The 15997-nt window shown below is 41.2% G+C and overlaps 1 protein-coding gene across 2 annotated transcripts in view; it reads left to right on the forward strand.

Moving 5' to 3' along the window:
- The window catches only part of rargb (retinoic acid receptor, gamma b), a 53714-nt gene that overhangs the window by 16464 nt on the left and 21253 nt on the right, over positions 1–15997 (forward strand). For both annotated transcript variants that reach the window (XM_084394837.1, XM_084394838.1), the window contains exon 2: positions 1576–1972. In XM_084394837.1, coding sequence (XP_084250963.1) covers positions 1816–1972 — 157 coding nt within the window. In that variant the 5' untranslated portion in view covers positions 1576–1815. The remainder of the gene's footprint in view (positions 1–1575; positions 1973–15997) is intronic.

Consider the following 15997-nt stretch of genomic DNA (forward strand, 5'->3'; position numbering starts at 1 on the left):
CCTCATTTCATCTGTTTGTTGGCTTTCGATTTCTTTCACAGTGTTTCTCACTAAAACCAAATGGCGTCATGTCTGTTTGATTATGCTGTTTCGTCTTTATATCTCTTCAAGGTCAAATTTCTCATCTGTCAAAATCAGGCGTTCAAAATCCAAAGTAATGCTTACTTTTATAATGCATGGATGCACTTTTTTGGTCTCAGGTACCATTCACTCCCATTATAAATCTTGGAAGAGCTGGGATATTATTTAATATAACTCTGATTGTCTTGCTCTAAGAAGAAAGTCATATGAAGAGTTCAGATGCAAAAGTTCAGTAATTTCACTTAAATGACAATTAATAGGTAATTTTCATTGCCATTGAAGTTAAATTACTGAACTTAAATATACAAGCTTGATCAAAATGATCATTCTAGAAGAAAATTTCAGATGGCACTCAGAGGCTTTTGCATCTGAACTCTTCATATACACCTAGGATGGCTTGAGGGAGCAATTAATGGGATAATTTTCATTTTTGGGTGAACTAACCCTTCAAGTAATGAAACTCAGTGGTTTCTTTCCCTTATTAAAAACATTTTAATTTATGTCATGTGTCAAGAAGTGATCTGTCGTAACTGGTTTAGGAGCTTCAAATGAGCCATGCACTGCGTCTGAAATCACATACAGTAATATAGTAGGTACTTCATTAGGTTTGAAACTTACTTTAAGAGCATTTTAAAAAGTATGACCTATTAAGTATAAATGTGTGCAGTATGAATGACATCCTGACGTACTACATTCACCATGGTTTCACTGTCATGTGACTTACTGTGTCAGTTGCGTTGTGTCACTGTCATTCATAAATCCCTCCTGTGGCCTCATGGGATAGTAAAGTGTCCATCAGTTGCACACTTCAGAATCTCAGCAGAGCTAGTTTCATTTCATTTCATTTCTCTACTCTTTTATCATCTAAAAAATGACAATTTTAATAAATAGTCTTTGATCAGACAGGCAGATTTTTTTTTTTTCTTATCCAGCTCAAATCCATTTCGTTGTTTACAGTTTAAACAGCAGAAAACCACATGAAATATGGCTTTTAAAAACCCCACCCCAAACCACATTCATATGTGGTCTGAAATCAGATTGCAATTTCATATTCTTGGAAATGTCTTTCGATCTGAACGGTCAGATCGGATTTTTTTCTTCTTCCGCCATTCAGTTCGCAACGTCCTGCAGCAGTAAAGAGTGAGCAAAAAATGTGTGAGTTTAGGAACAGTTGTAGATGGCATATTTTATGGGCAAATTTCTATTTTTCCAGATCTGCACCACCATCCACAAACCACTGTCAGATATAGACAGTTCAGAATCTGCATTATTCTGCTTTATATGTTAATAATGTCCAGTACTGTATAAGTCTTATATTTGACGTTTGACCCTCAGGAATTTTATGAGAAGGCATTTGTGCTGAACTGCTGTAAATAGTGCATAGTGGTCAATTTACTAGATCATGCTGACAAAAAAATATGTGAACTGAAATGGGTCAGAGGTAATAAACAAGTATGTGTTAAACTATATTTTCCCTCTTGTGTTTTTTTTCAGGCACCTGTTGGATTGTACATCAATTTTGGATCACTTGCTGAGCTCATCTTCCCTCCAAACCAGTGCCACGCAAACCAACAAAAGTGTATTATGGATTTACGGTTAGCGCGTAGAGTTTAGTAAAATAATTCCTTTAATAAAAAGTGCCTGAGTGAGAAGTGAGATAGTGGTAAGAGACAGATAATTCACCATCTCAACGATAGCACCATCTTTGGACGCTGGGGGAGCGCCATCATCAAAATGGCAACCAATAGGGAGAGGCCTGTGAGTCACATGACAGGGTTCTACCCCTTTGCCTTCAGCTCAATGCGAAACCACTCCCCCTTTGATCTCCTGGCCAATGGCAGCCTCTTTGGACGATTTGGGGCGGACCTTCCCAAAGAGATGGCAGCTCTGTGTAAGTAGCTTTCAGAATAACCCCATCTTATGAATAACTACACACACTGAAACTAATAGCTTGTGTCTGCAGTAGCACAGAAAATCTATTTCTTCTTTTCTTATGTTGCTGATATTGTTTTCATATGTCATAGTCTTCAGTGTCACATGATCTTGCTGCTTAAAATCAATACATTTTCACTGTTGACAATTTTGACATTTTGAAAACTGAATTCTTTGATGAAAACATAGTTCAAAAGAATATATATTTTTTAAATTGAAATATTTTCTAACAGTATAAATGTCTTTTTTTAGGGTTAGGTATTAGTTATATAAAAGTATTAATTTCTTTCTTTTTTCAATTGAACTTTTTGATGGTAGTCTCACAGTTTCTTCAAAAGCAGCAAAAACTATATTTGCAAAGTTTGCTTTGATAATTATAATAAATTAATCTTGAGCAGCAAATCATGTGACACTGAAGACTGGAGTAATGATGCTGAAAATGTTATAATATATTCACACAGAAAACTTATATACTTATAAGAAGTATATATATATTTTTTAAAGTATTCATATTTAATATTTGTATATTTAATATTTAATGTAATAATATTTCACAGTATTGCTGTTTTTACTATATTTTTTATTAAATAAATGCAGCCTTGGTGAGCTGAAGAGACTTCTTTCAAAAACATAAAAAAATCTTAATCATTCCAAACTTTTGACTTAAAGTATATAAATATGGTTTTGGTATAAGGAACAGCACAATATATGAGGCTAATATAAGATTCTTCCAGTAAAGTGTGATTTGAATTTGTGCAGTTTGCTTGTGTGATTCAGGGTTTGTTCTTGATGTTGGTCGTGTTCAGACACGCACATCTGCTGAATCAAGCAGACCACATGTCATTCACCACCTCCTGGAATAATCCAGCTGAAACACGCACACACACGCACACACACACACACACACACACACACATGCGCACATGCACGCACACATACACACACACACACTTGCACACACACGCACACACACAAACGCACACACAAACACACACACGCACACAAACACAGGCAAATTCAAATCCTTTGAATAAACAAAAAAATTCCATTTACAGCCAGGAAAGAGTGAAAGGGCATAAACCACTAAACATCGACATGAACAAAGATTACATTTTAATGAAAATAACACAATAAAAACACACAGGAAGTAGCGGATGTTTGACGTATCATACATGAAATACTGGTTTTGTTTTCATGATGAGAGACAAACGTATTAAAAGTAAAGTAGTTGCATCTACAGTTCTGTAAGTACCGCATGTGATTATCTCATTATGTGGTGCCTTCATACACACACGTCCATTAATACGAGATAACATCTTCTCATCCCTCAATCTATCCTTTCTTCTTTCAGGGTGGGAACAGACAGAGAGACAGATGGGCTAGGCGGGCGGGACAGGCTGTTTCTTTTGCATTACAGTCAACAGAGTGTTTTAAAGCCTTCACCATCTTAAGAATAAGGCCAGAAGCTCATGAAAGTGTGCAATGCAGATATGAATAATGATCCAACCCATTTTCTACCAATCTAACACTTTTAACACTGTACTCAAGAGTTAGATTCAAATGTATGGGCCACTAAACTGTGTGTTTATATCTGAATAACAACACGTTTACTGTAACTGACTTTCATTTTTTTCAACCTGTTGCTGTATTATGACAGTAGTTGTGACGAAAAAAGCAAACTAACCATAGAAGAAGACAGTTTATGTTAATGCATGCTATAGTGCCCCTTGTGGCAGCTCTGAAAATGCATCTATCGCATAATGCAACAATGCAAAAACGTCTTGGTTACTAATGTAACCCTCATTCCCTGAAGGAGGGAACGGGAGACGTAACGTCGACGTGACGACGTAATTGGGATCACTTCAGGGAGCCCTATCATCTTCGAGTGTCTACAGAACGGGCCAATGACCATTGGCGTGCGTGAATCGCGTCACGCGCCCAGCCCCGCAGTGTGGGTATAAACAGGAAGCGGGCGCAACGTCCCTGTAGCATTAGCGACGTAACGTCAATGTGGCGACGTAATTGGGATCCCATGGAAACCGCCACGGTTGGTGCCACATCCAGCGCCCTACGCATGACTCTCAGCCCCCCTACTGGCTGGGTAGGTGGTCTCTGGTGGTCGCTGGTCTCCTGCGTAGAGGGAGTTCGAACTGCTGTTCCGTTATAACCCACACGGTGAAACTCTTGGAGGAACTCTACATGGTTCGCCTGAGTGGGGAACTCGACTGGGGGCAAAAAGCGCATGTATCCGTTCCAGTGGAAGGGAGTTGGCGCAGCAAGCCAACACTAGAGCGGGAACTTCGGTGTTACCGGCTGGTTGAAGCGAGCACACAGGAAGAAACCGGCTCAACACGTAGGCTATAAAACCTTGTGAATGTGCTAGGTGTCGCCCAGCCCGCAGCTCTACAGATGTCTGTCAGCGAGGCGCCGTGTGCCAGCGCCCAGGAAGAAGCAACACTCCTAGTGGAGTGTGCTCTCAACCCGAGCGGACAGGGCACGCCTTGGGCTTCGTAAGCCAAGGCGATGGCATCCACTAACCAGTGGGCCATCCTCTGCTTGGAGATAGCCTTGCCCGTCCCTCGAACGCAAAGCGAAGAAATGGTCTGTGTCGAGGGAGAATCGAGACATGAAAGTACGCGTCCTTCAGGTCGATCGCTGCAAACCAATCTTGGGGACGGATGCACTTGAAAATGCGTTTCTGCGCAAGCATCTTGAACGGCAGCCTGTGAAGGGACCGGTTCAGGACACACAGGTCCAAGATTGGCCGTAACCCACCGCCTTTCTTGGGTACAATGATGTACGGGCTGTAGAAGCCGGTCTTCATATCGGCTGGAGGGACCGGCTCGATTGCGTCCTTTGCCAGTCCTTCGACTGCGATCTCCACCCTGAGCACAGGGGCATTGTCCGCCAGAACATGGGTGAAAAGAATGCCCCTGAATGCTGGGGGACGCCGGGTGAACTGAGCGGAGGAGGAGCTCTGGGTCAGAACCACCCTTGTGCATGTCCATGAGCGCCTGGGCCTGGTGGACCTGCAGGAGCGCCATGGCATGCAGGGCAGAAGCAGCCTGTCCACAGGCCTTGTAAGCCTTCGCCGTGAGACCGGACGAAAACCTACAGGCCTTGGACGGGAGGCGTGGATTCTCCCGCCAGGAGGAAGCGGACGCCGGACACAATTGCATCGCGACGGTACGCTCCACCGGCGGGAGATGGTGGGTGGTGAGGAGGGAGGAGCCAGCAGGCCACAGCCTGGCACTATACGGTGCAGACCACGACCTGGTGAGCTCCTCGTGCACTTTCGAGAAGAAAGGCACCGGGGCGGCGCGCTGAGAACCAGCATGGGCTGCCCCGAGAAGCCAATCATCCAGCCGAGAAGGTTCGGGACGTGTTGGAGGGTTCCACTCAAGCCCGACCTTCTCGGTGGCCCAGGAAAGCATAGCTGCCCACTCTGGATCGGACTCGGGAAAGTAACGGGGTAACGCAGCCGAATCTTCATCTCCAGAAGAGCTAAGCTCCCCCTCCGATGCTGCGATCAACATCTGCTCATCAGGAGGAGCCCCAAAAGACACGGCTGGTCGTTCAAGAGAAGGACCAGGAGGTTCTTTTGGAAGCTCCAGAGGTGGCCGCGTTTGTAAGGCGTGAGGGGCCCACGGAGATTGTCTCGGCGGGGAAGCCCTCACGGTGATCCTGAGATCACCCTAGCTAAGCGCCGAAGTAGGCCTATTCTGCGGCCTGTGGCGCGAGTTACGCACGCCAACGGTCATTGGCTCGTTCTGTAGACACTCGAAGATGATAGGGCTCCCTGAAGTGATCCCAATTACGTTGTTACGTCGAACGTGAGCGACTGAAAGGGAATCCAAGTTTCCTAGCTAAAAGCTTTCATGTATATGAGTAGAGCATGTTTTAGGCCTTAAGGTTGTTCAGTGGGTCTTTGCAGCATCTTCATTCATGACACTGGAAATTAAGAGCATTGTGGGAAACATTATACCATATTTTTCATATTCACCATATACCATATAGAAAATTTGCATATAGTGAATGGTAGCCTATAAATATTAGAAAATATTACGAGTAATATGGTAAAATAAACAACCTTCTAACTAAAGAGCTTTGTAAATGTGATTAGGATGTAAGTACAGTTTTATCTTATTGAATACATGCAGTTGATGGTGGATTCTCTGATGTTTTAAGGCCAGAGGTTTGGTATCACAAATGTCTCACCCTCAAGTTGTTTCAAACCTGTATGAATGTCTTTCTTCTGTTGAACAAAAAAAGAAGATATTTTGAAGAATATGGGTAAACAAAAGGTTGATGGACCACATTGACTTTCATAGTATGGAAATAAAATAAAAAATACTATGGAAGTCAATGGGGTCCATTGGCTGTTTGGTTACCGACATTATTCAAACTACCTTTTGTTTTCAGCAGAAAATAGAAATTCATAGAGGTTGGGAACAACTTGAGTAAATGATGACAGAATTAATTTTTTTGGGTGAACTATCCCTTTAAGGACACCTTAAATACTCAACTCACCCTCTTCCAGCTCATGACATCAGCGCTGAAACATTATTCAGCCTCAGTACTGACAGCAACTCTATTAACTGTACATAAAAGACCACTTTAGTTTTTTATTAGCTTCAGATTTAACGTCCTGAAATGTTGGACGAATACGGAGCAAAATCCAGTAGAGTTTGCACACTTTTAGTCTGCACCTAAAACCTGTGACTTCTTTACAGCTACAATTTTAAATTTGACATTCACAACACGTAGAAGAGAAACACTGACATTGCAAAGTAGGGAGAAATTTGAGATATCAATATATCAGGTCTTAAACTGTTCTTGTGAAATATAGAATATCAAAAATATGTAAATGTGACATTTAAAGTCCTCCTGTAGTCGATAATTTTCTCCCTTAAAACTAATCTTTGATCACCAAAATGACATATTGAATTTTTTTTTTAAATACCTTGAATGTAACTTTACACCCTTGCCTCATTTAGTATACACGCTACTATGAATATGCAAATGAGCCCCGCCTCCACTCACTCACTCAGCTCAGAGATCCACTGGTTGACGATCACACGTTGATCTGATTGGTTACAAGGTAGTTTGTGACGTCAGAAACACCAGCGATTTCAAACCGTGTTTTTGAGACTGTCTTTGGTTCACTGCAGTTTTAAGGAGAAAATACTCAGCAATGGTTTCGACTTATGAATTTTTCACATGGTTTGTCTTAAAGCATATTAAAAACACCAAATAGACATATAAACAACATTAAAAGCTGGATTTTCACAAGGCAAGGCAAAATATATCATTTGAAATATAACATTTTCAAAAATATGACTTTATGTTTCTAAAGACTTTAGAAATACAAAGACGGTGCACTAATATTACTTAAGAATACTAGAAGGAAAGCACAATATGGTGGAATAAGTCCCGCCTTCTAAATAAAACAGCCAATCGCTGATTGGTAAAGTCATTCATTCATGAGATGTGCTCTAATGCCTGCACATAACCTGGTCTAGACTGAAAAATAAGCTATTAAGCTATTATTTTAACGTTATTTGAGCATATGAAACAACATTTAGACAGTTCATGTCAGATTTTGTTGCTGATTTAAAATGTTATTTAATTGTAAATAATAATAATAATTCATTACATTTATATAGCGCTTTTCTCGGCACTCAAAGCGCTTTACATAGAAGGGGGGATCTCCTCAACCACCACCAATGTGCAGCATCCACCTGGATGATGCGACGGCAGCCATATTGCGCCAGAACGCCCACCACACACCAGCTTACTGGTGGAGAGGAGACAGAGTGATGAAGCCAATCAGTGTATATATAGGGATGATTAGGATGATGGACAGAGGCCACTGGGCAAATTTGGCCAGGATGCCGGGGTTACACCCCTACTCTTTCGAAAGACATCCTGGGATTTTTAATGACCACAGAGAGTCAGGACCTCGGTTTTACGTCTCATCCGAAGGACGGTGCTCTTTGACAGTATAGTGTCCCCGTCACTATACTGGGGCATTAGGACCCACACAGACCACAGGGTGAGCGCCCCCTGCTGGCCTCACTAACACCTCTTCCAGCAGCAACCTGGTTTTCTTAGGAGGTCTCCCACCCAGGTACTAACCAGGCTCAGCCCTGCTTAGCTTCAGTGGGCAACCAGTCTTGGGCTACAGGGTGACATGGCTGCTGCTATTGTGATTTCAACAAGCAGTTTTTGAGATTTCAGGATTCCCCCATTCAAATAGATGGGATTTGGACTTGGGTGCTCGAGGCGTTGCAAATATGGCTGCCGAGTGAACAGACTTTCCTTGAACGGCACTTTGATAATAAAAAAAGGACAAATATGGTATATTAGTTTAATGACATCATTATCTGTGATTATGAAGGGTTTTTCTCTCTCATTAACAAATATTATTGAATGCATTGGGAAATATGGAATACATTTCAGTCACTGAGGTTTGTAATCTCACATTCTTGCACAAATAGTAGTGCACAAAGTGGATTACATTTATTGTATTGCACACACACACACACTCGTATATCTGAGTTTGGGAATCTCGTGGAGCTTCTGGTTTCATAAATGCAGAATGTGTGATGAAAAAAGAGGTAGCATTTGAAACAAATGTCAAATTCTTCTAGTTTTAAGAGCGAAGCAGAGGATGGCCAACGCTGAGGTTATGAAGGACTGAGGCTGGGAAAGCACAAACTACACATTGTGCCTCGCTATTTATTTATATAGAATTGGAGTGGAATTTCTGGGGTTTGGCCCAATTCTTTAAACCACCAGTGGTGTGTGTGTGTGTGTGTGGCAGAGAGAGAGAGAGAGAGAGACAAATTGGGATTGAGTGTTTGCATGATGGAGGATTCTAGTAACTCATTTGAGTAAAATTAACATTGCCAAGTTATACAGGATTATCTTCTTAATTTGTTCAACTTTAAAGAAAGAGAGGCACATCGACAGACAGAGGAGTGTGTGGTGATAGAGATCAGCCTGCTTGTGCACATGCTGCAGGGAAACTGTCCCATCACAAGTTAGCTGGCATGACTTACTGACATTAAAACAGGAGCGAGTCGAGCGCTTTCATGCCGGTAGCGTTTGTCGAGCTGTGCATGAATCTTTCTGCTTGTCCAGTTACAGGAATAGTTCACCCAAAAAAGAACATTTCAACATCGTTTAAAAATATAACTATGTAACTAACTGTTTATAACTATGTAATAATAATTAAATGAATCACTTGATACAATGCACTTATTGTGTAGTTGTGTTTTTTACCATAGACTGTAAAAAAATATGGACGTAGTGTCAGTGACGTCACCCGTAGGTCGCCATCTTGGCTGCGCGTCACTCCCGGATAAACGAAAATGAGCAGCGAGGCGGATCAGCTGACGCTAACAGACAGCAGACAAACAGCTAGTAGTGAAAGAAGCGGCAATCCATCTGTCACTCAAGTGGCCACGCCCTTAATTATGCAGAACTTTAAGACTTAATATAATTTAAATGGGTGAGTTATAAAAAAATTCACCCCCCTCACAGTCGTCATGAATGGCAAAATTAGCAATATAGACCAAAACCACTTTTTTGCACCAGGCTGTAAAACCATTTTTTTCTGCTGTAAAGTTGGGCATTTTAACATGAGGGTCTATGGGATTGACTCTCTTTTGCAGCCTGTCTCTAGTGGCCAGTCAATGAATTGCAGTTTAAGTCACTTACGTGTTGGATTCAAGAGAGAGACAGGAAGGCTTCCGCTTGGTTTTTACATTGAATTTATATTTAAAAAAACACCTGCATGTAATTACATCTAAATAATGTCTGTAATTACATCTATAATTACCGTTGACCCTTAACCAACCCTTAACCCTACCTATACCACCAAACCTGCCCTAACCTTACCCGTATCCACATCAGTAGCAGCACAAGTGCTCTGCAATACATCAACACAATAAGTGCATTGTGCATAACAATTATTGTTACTTTTTATGTAGGTACATGGTAGTTAACGATACTTCATATAAAGTGGGACCAAATTAGGTGTAGAAACAATTTCCACTCAGAAATTGTTAGTAAATTTGAAAATATTTTTTTACAGTGTAAGGGCCAGATGTACTAACAGCTTGCGTCAGTGCAAACCCTCTTTCGGCGTTTAAAACTACTGTCAGGATTTACAGGATTTTCTGGCACGTAGTGAAAAATTAGCACTGAAAAGGCTTGGACAGTTATTTTTGTGGCTTATGCATTTGTAGGAGTTTCCCTTTCAGGTGCAAAATTTATTGGAAGAGAGTACTTAAATGAATCATGCAAGGTGATTTACTAAGGTTTGGCAAAAAAAAGCATCTCTTAACCCATTTTGTGCCTGTTAGTAGATCCCCCGCACATGATTATCAGAGGCCTACGCTAATCTGCGCTTGGTAGATTGTGTTTATCTTTATGGAAATGATTCGGCTGCATCTGTGTTCTTTCATTTGCGCGTCGTTAGTAAATCCCATTGGCGCGCCGCTTTTACGGAAAGGTTTAGTAAACCATACCCATAGTCAACTTCTACATAGCCGACTTCTCATTTGAATTAACTTTTGCAGATTTATTAGCAATGGAAATGTAGTTAATTGCACATTTGCAAATGTTTGTATGTGTGCATAAGTGCCCTGTAATGCAGAGAAGACTGTTTTCCCCCTTGAGGGTCAGATTACAATTCATGACCGGCACACAACACACACACACACACACACACACACACACACACACACACACACACACACACACACACACACACACACACACACACACACACACACACACACACTTACTTACAGACCCCCAAGGAACCACACATTCCAATACAAGCAAATCCAGCACACATGCAGTCAGAAATCCAAACCCAAACGCTGCGTAGCTCCAGCCACAAATGATGAGGTCCAGGTTTATGTTCCTCGCTGGAAGAAGAGCGAGTCGTTTGAACAGAGCAGGGTTTGTTCCGTCTGTCTGGGCATCCCATGACGCTAGTGCTCGGCAGTAAAAAAACATAAGTTTGATTCTGCAAGATCCTGCAGATGAGCCACTGACGCCAATGGACAAAGACAGAGACAATATACAAAAAATAAAAAAGATAAAGGGAGCAGAGGCACAGATGGACAGGAATGATTGGCAGATCGATGAAAAGCAGGAAGGCCTGAGAAAGAGACAGAGAGAAAGAGACAGAATGGGGCACCTTTTCCTGTCTGCATTCCCCTTTCCTTTCTGCAGTCCTCAAGCCTTGGCCCGCGAGTGTGTGTGTGTGTGTGTGTTTGAAGGGGGTGTAATTGCCTCAAGGTGTGGAGAGAACAGAACTGGCTGAGACTGTGCAGTGCTGCTCCCTGCTGTGTGTCACTGAGGAGTGTGTGAGTGTGTGAGTGTGTGTGAGAGAGAGAGAGAGAGAGAACAAGAGAATGAGAAAAGCAAGAGAAGGAGGGGGACGTGTTGAAAGACAGGTGAAAATGTTGAGGCAGAGAGAGCAAAGGTATGGGGTGAAGTAGGGGGTAACGTATGTGCGGATTAACAGATGTCTACAGAATGGGAAGGCAGGAGAAAGAAAAGCATGGGTGTTTTTGTTCCATTTTAGTGAAAATGCATTAAAAAAATGAATATTTTTTTGGTACAAAAATGACAGGAAAAGCACATGTCATGTATTGTGTATTGTGTACATTGTATATTGGCTGAAAGGTTTTTTTTTTTTTTTTTTTTTCTCTGCATTGCCAAATGTATGTTAGACGTCTATAGACTATATAAACATGAACAGATATTGACAAAACAAGAATGTGGAAAAAAGAAAAAAGTTTTGAACGTTACATTTTTCTACAATGTAGTGTTTCGATAAACATTTTTTTTTTAATTCTCTTAGGTAGAACATAGTGTATCTGTGCTGCATTTCCCAAATATAAAATAACTCTGGTTAGTAACCTAAGAAACACTTTTCCCCCCTCAAATGTGTTGGAAGAAATTTTATTAATTAATTATACGTTAAGATGAACTAACAATAAAAAAAAAAAAGAGTAACCCTGCAAAAAACTCCACAAACACATTGGGCCCTATCTTGCACCCAGCGCAATTGACTTTGTACACCGACGCATGTATCATTCCTATTTTGCACCCGACGCACAGCGGACTTTTCCCTCCACAGACGCACGTCGGTAAACTAGGGAATGCATTTGCGCTCCCGGGGGCGTGTTCCGGCGCAAACGTTCCCTGGTGCTATTTTGCAGGTTTAGAAAACAATTCCGAGAAACCTAGTCTAAAGTCAGTGGCGCGTTGCGCATGTTATTCATATGCTATTTTAAGGGCGCATGCTTGGCCATAATCAATGTAGCGTGTGCACAACGCGCATACACTTCGATTCTCTCATCTACACAGAAGCAGCCGTTTTAATTTTTGCAAATCATACATTATTACAAGGAAAAATATTAACACACGAGGGAAATCATTGTTGTGTCCATGAAGATGTGAAAAAATAGGCATAAATCTAGCTTACACATTTACCCAAATTATTATACGCCTGTTTAAGCGAAGCTAATTTGGGTGTGTTTCTCCATCCCCAATGTCACTTCTCTGTGTTTTACGGCCCTGACGAGAACGTCGGTCTCCTCGGCTGTGAACCGCTCCTGGCGTGCGTCTGGCAAATCCGCCGTTATAATAGCAATCCGCCATGGAACAAGCGCGCCTGCTCTTAAAGGGAATGTGCGATGACGCTCTGATTGGTTTATTTCACGTTACACCCAAACCACACCTATGAGTAATGAAGCTTCAGACCAACACATTTTAGATTTGCGTCGGGCGCAAGAGTCATTTATCCCGCCGGTATAATAGCAACAGCGCCCAAGACCCGCCCACAAAGTTACTTGCGTTTCGCGCTTGATACTTGCGTTTCAGATCGTTAAAATAGGGCCCATTCTCTTATATGTAAAAGTCATGAATAAAACAATTAATTTAAAAATAAGATTTAATGGTGACACTTTTTCAATGGTCCATTCTACTAACTATAAGTAACTTTGCAACTACATGTCAACTAGCAGTCATTAGAGTATTAATAGACTGTCTGTTTAATATCTGATAATACTTTTACTTTGATCTCCTCAACACACATTCTACTGATTATAAGTAACTTTGCAACTACATGTTAACTTATTCTAACCTAAACCCTAACCTAAAAGTCTACTAATACTTGTGAGTGAGGGGCCGCTTACACCACACCATTTTCAACCATAAACTGAAAACCTTTTATGCATTTATGCCGACAAGTCCATTTTGGGAGCCTGAAAATGCAAACTTTTGAAAACAAGTTTCAAAGTGCACGTTTTTGAAAACCATACCACTATCGCCTCCTTGTAAACTATGTTTATGCAAATTTGTGAAAACGGCAACATCATGCACATGTGTGTCTATAGTACGAGTATATGTACGAGTACTTGACAACCAAAACAACAAGTGTTTATTAACACTTTTACAACATGAACATGAACACAACATGCTTTCACCATCTTGATTGTATTCACCGCTCTGTAGAAGAATGTTTCTGTACAAATTGGCATTGCTGACTACTGGCCTGGCATGCATAAAACAGCGTTTTTAGTCGTTTTTCGGGATTCCATCTCAACAGGGATTTTTTTTTGTCTTTTCAAAATGCAAAGAAAAAACTTTTCCGTTTTTAGTACATTGTTGTCATGTAAACGTACCCTTAGTTGACATGCATGTGCAAAGTTAGTAGAATGCCTAAATTGGATTATAGAAATAAAGGTTAACCAATTGGGTATTAGGAAAATTAGGGGAATAAACAAGTGGCACAATGAAAATAACAGACAAAAGGCCCAATTTTAAGGATCTAAGCGCATGGTCTAAAGTGCACGGCGTAAGAGCACTTAGTGCGAGTCCGAATCCACTTTTGCTAGTTTAACGGCGGGAAAAATGGTCGGCACTCCCGGCGCATGGTCTAAAAGGGTTGTCCATATTCTCTTAATGAGTAATGGGTGTGTTTTGGGCGTAATGTGAAATAAACCAATCAGCGTCTCATCTCCCATTCCCTTTAAAAGCCAGTTGCGGTCGCGCCATGGCGGATTCACTATTTACGTGACGGAATTTGCAAGCAGAAAAACTGAATGCTTCTCTAGCGAGGAAACGGATCTGTTCGTGCGCAAGGTTAAAGCTGTGTGTGTGTGTGTGTGTGTGTGAGGTTAAAGCGCAAGCACACCATCTATGGGACAAGCCGGATTCCACCATATCTTTATGCACAATAATAATCTTTTACATTGTAATCCTCTTATTTTTAATATTTGGCATATTTGTGTGCTGCCGTGCATCCCTGTGTGTGTAATAAGCAGAGTGTGTGTGTGTAATAAGCAGAATGTGTGTGTAATAAGCAGAGTGTATGCGCCTATAGGCTCACATTACTAATGCGCTCTTTAAATAACAAAAAAAATATTGCGCCATTGACTTTAGACCAGGTGTCAGTTGGTCAATGACGCAGTCTATTTCTGATTCCTCAAAATAGCAACGCTCCAACAATGCGCCAGAACACACCTCGTTTTCAGACCAGCAGCCCATGGGCGCACAAATGGGCGCAAATGCATTTGCTATTTAAACAACGTGGCGCAGGACGTGAAAATGAAAACTGCGTCAGGCTGAAACTAACTAAACACACTTTTGTCACGCCTGGCGCTGCATTGCACCGGATGTATGATAGGGCCCAAAGAGTTGAGTGAGGCAGGCATAGAGAACCAGGCGCCAGAGAGAGTGAGTGAACGAGAGAGAGAGAGAGAAAGAGAGGGAGGGAGGGCAGAAGTTTTGGGGGAAAGTTAGCACCCCACTGGGGCTGGCTTTAAGAGTTCAGTCCTCGTGAATGAGGGGAGGAAAAGGGAAAAGCAGGGAAGGTGGATCATATAGGCTGTGGGTTTGTGTGAATTTCATGCCACTCTTCTTCTCTCACACTTCTCTGGAGGAAATGTGATTATAATGAGACTCATGAGTCAGCGATTACATTTGATTCAAAGTGCTATGCTGCAGAAATGCAACAAACAGGGGAAATCGCTTATTTTAAAAGACTAACAATTAGTCTTAATATAAATATAGATTACATGTTGTTTTACTTAGGAAAATGACAAGCTGCAATGTCTGGACATTACATAAAAACAACACAAAAACATCTCTGTCATCATTAACTCACAGTTTCCTCACTGACAGTCTGTAAATACGTGAAACGTTTTTTTCATCCTTTAGCACTGCTTTCTAAATAATGCACAACACTATGAAAAACATGTCAAAGTAAGAACATTTGATGCAGACTTTGGCTGGGTCAAGTCAAGTTTAGAAGAATAAAGAAATGCAATACAGAGTCAACAGGGACAGTTGACGTAGATTTCGGCATATTTCAGTAGCGACGGATTGGAAGAGTTACCGCAGATCTGGACAGCATTAAGTTGTGGTGCACTTGATGAAATGAGAGAAAAATAAAGATGATGTAGTAAACCCGTGGAGGAGAGGTGAGGTGAGGTGAGGGTTCGGGGCGATGATGATGATGATGATGATGATGAAAACATCACTGAAAGACAGGCTTTGAGTCTCTTTAATGTCATAAAATAGTCACACTGTACATCCATAACCCTTCACAGTCAAACCAAAACACATTTCTTCTCTGTAGAACTGGATGGAAACTTTCAGTTAATCTATGGCCTTTTGCTGATGCACTTTTATTGAGAAAGGACAGGAAGTGAACAGTAGAAGAGGGAGGAATGCGATCTGAAATACTGCAGATGGAAATATTCCTCATGTTAATGTTTTTTTTGTTGCTATATGAGTATTTTAATTGTTATAGCTGACTGTTAAGCAGCACTAAAGTGCAAAAGGCTATCACAGCACATCATGTAATGTAACATCATTTATCTATGTAATGTATTGTATTTATGCCTATATTGAGACCCATTATTAATAAAATCGTTTTGAATATAAAAAT

Source organism: Rutilus rutilus, assembly GCF_951802725.1.
Source record: "Rutilus rutilus genome assembly, chromosome: 22".
In the NCBI taxonomy this organism is placed as follows: Eukaryota; Metazoa; Chordata; class Actinopteri; order Cypriniformes; family Leuciscidae; genus Rutilus; species Rutilus rutilus.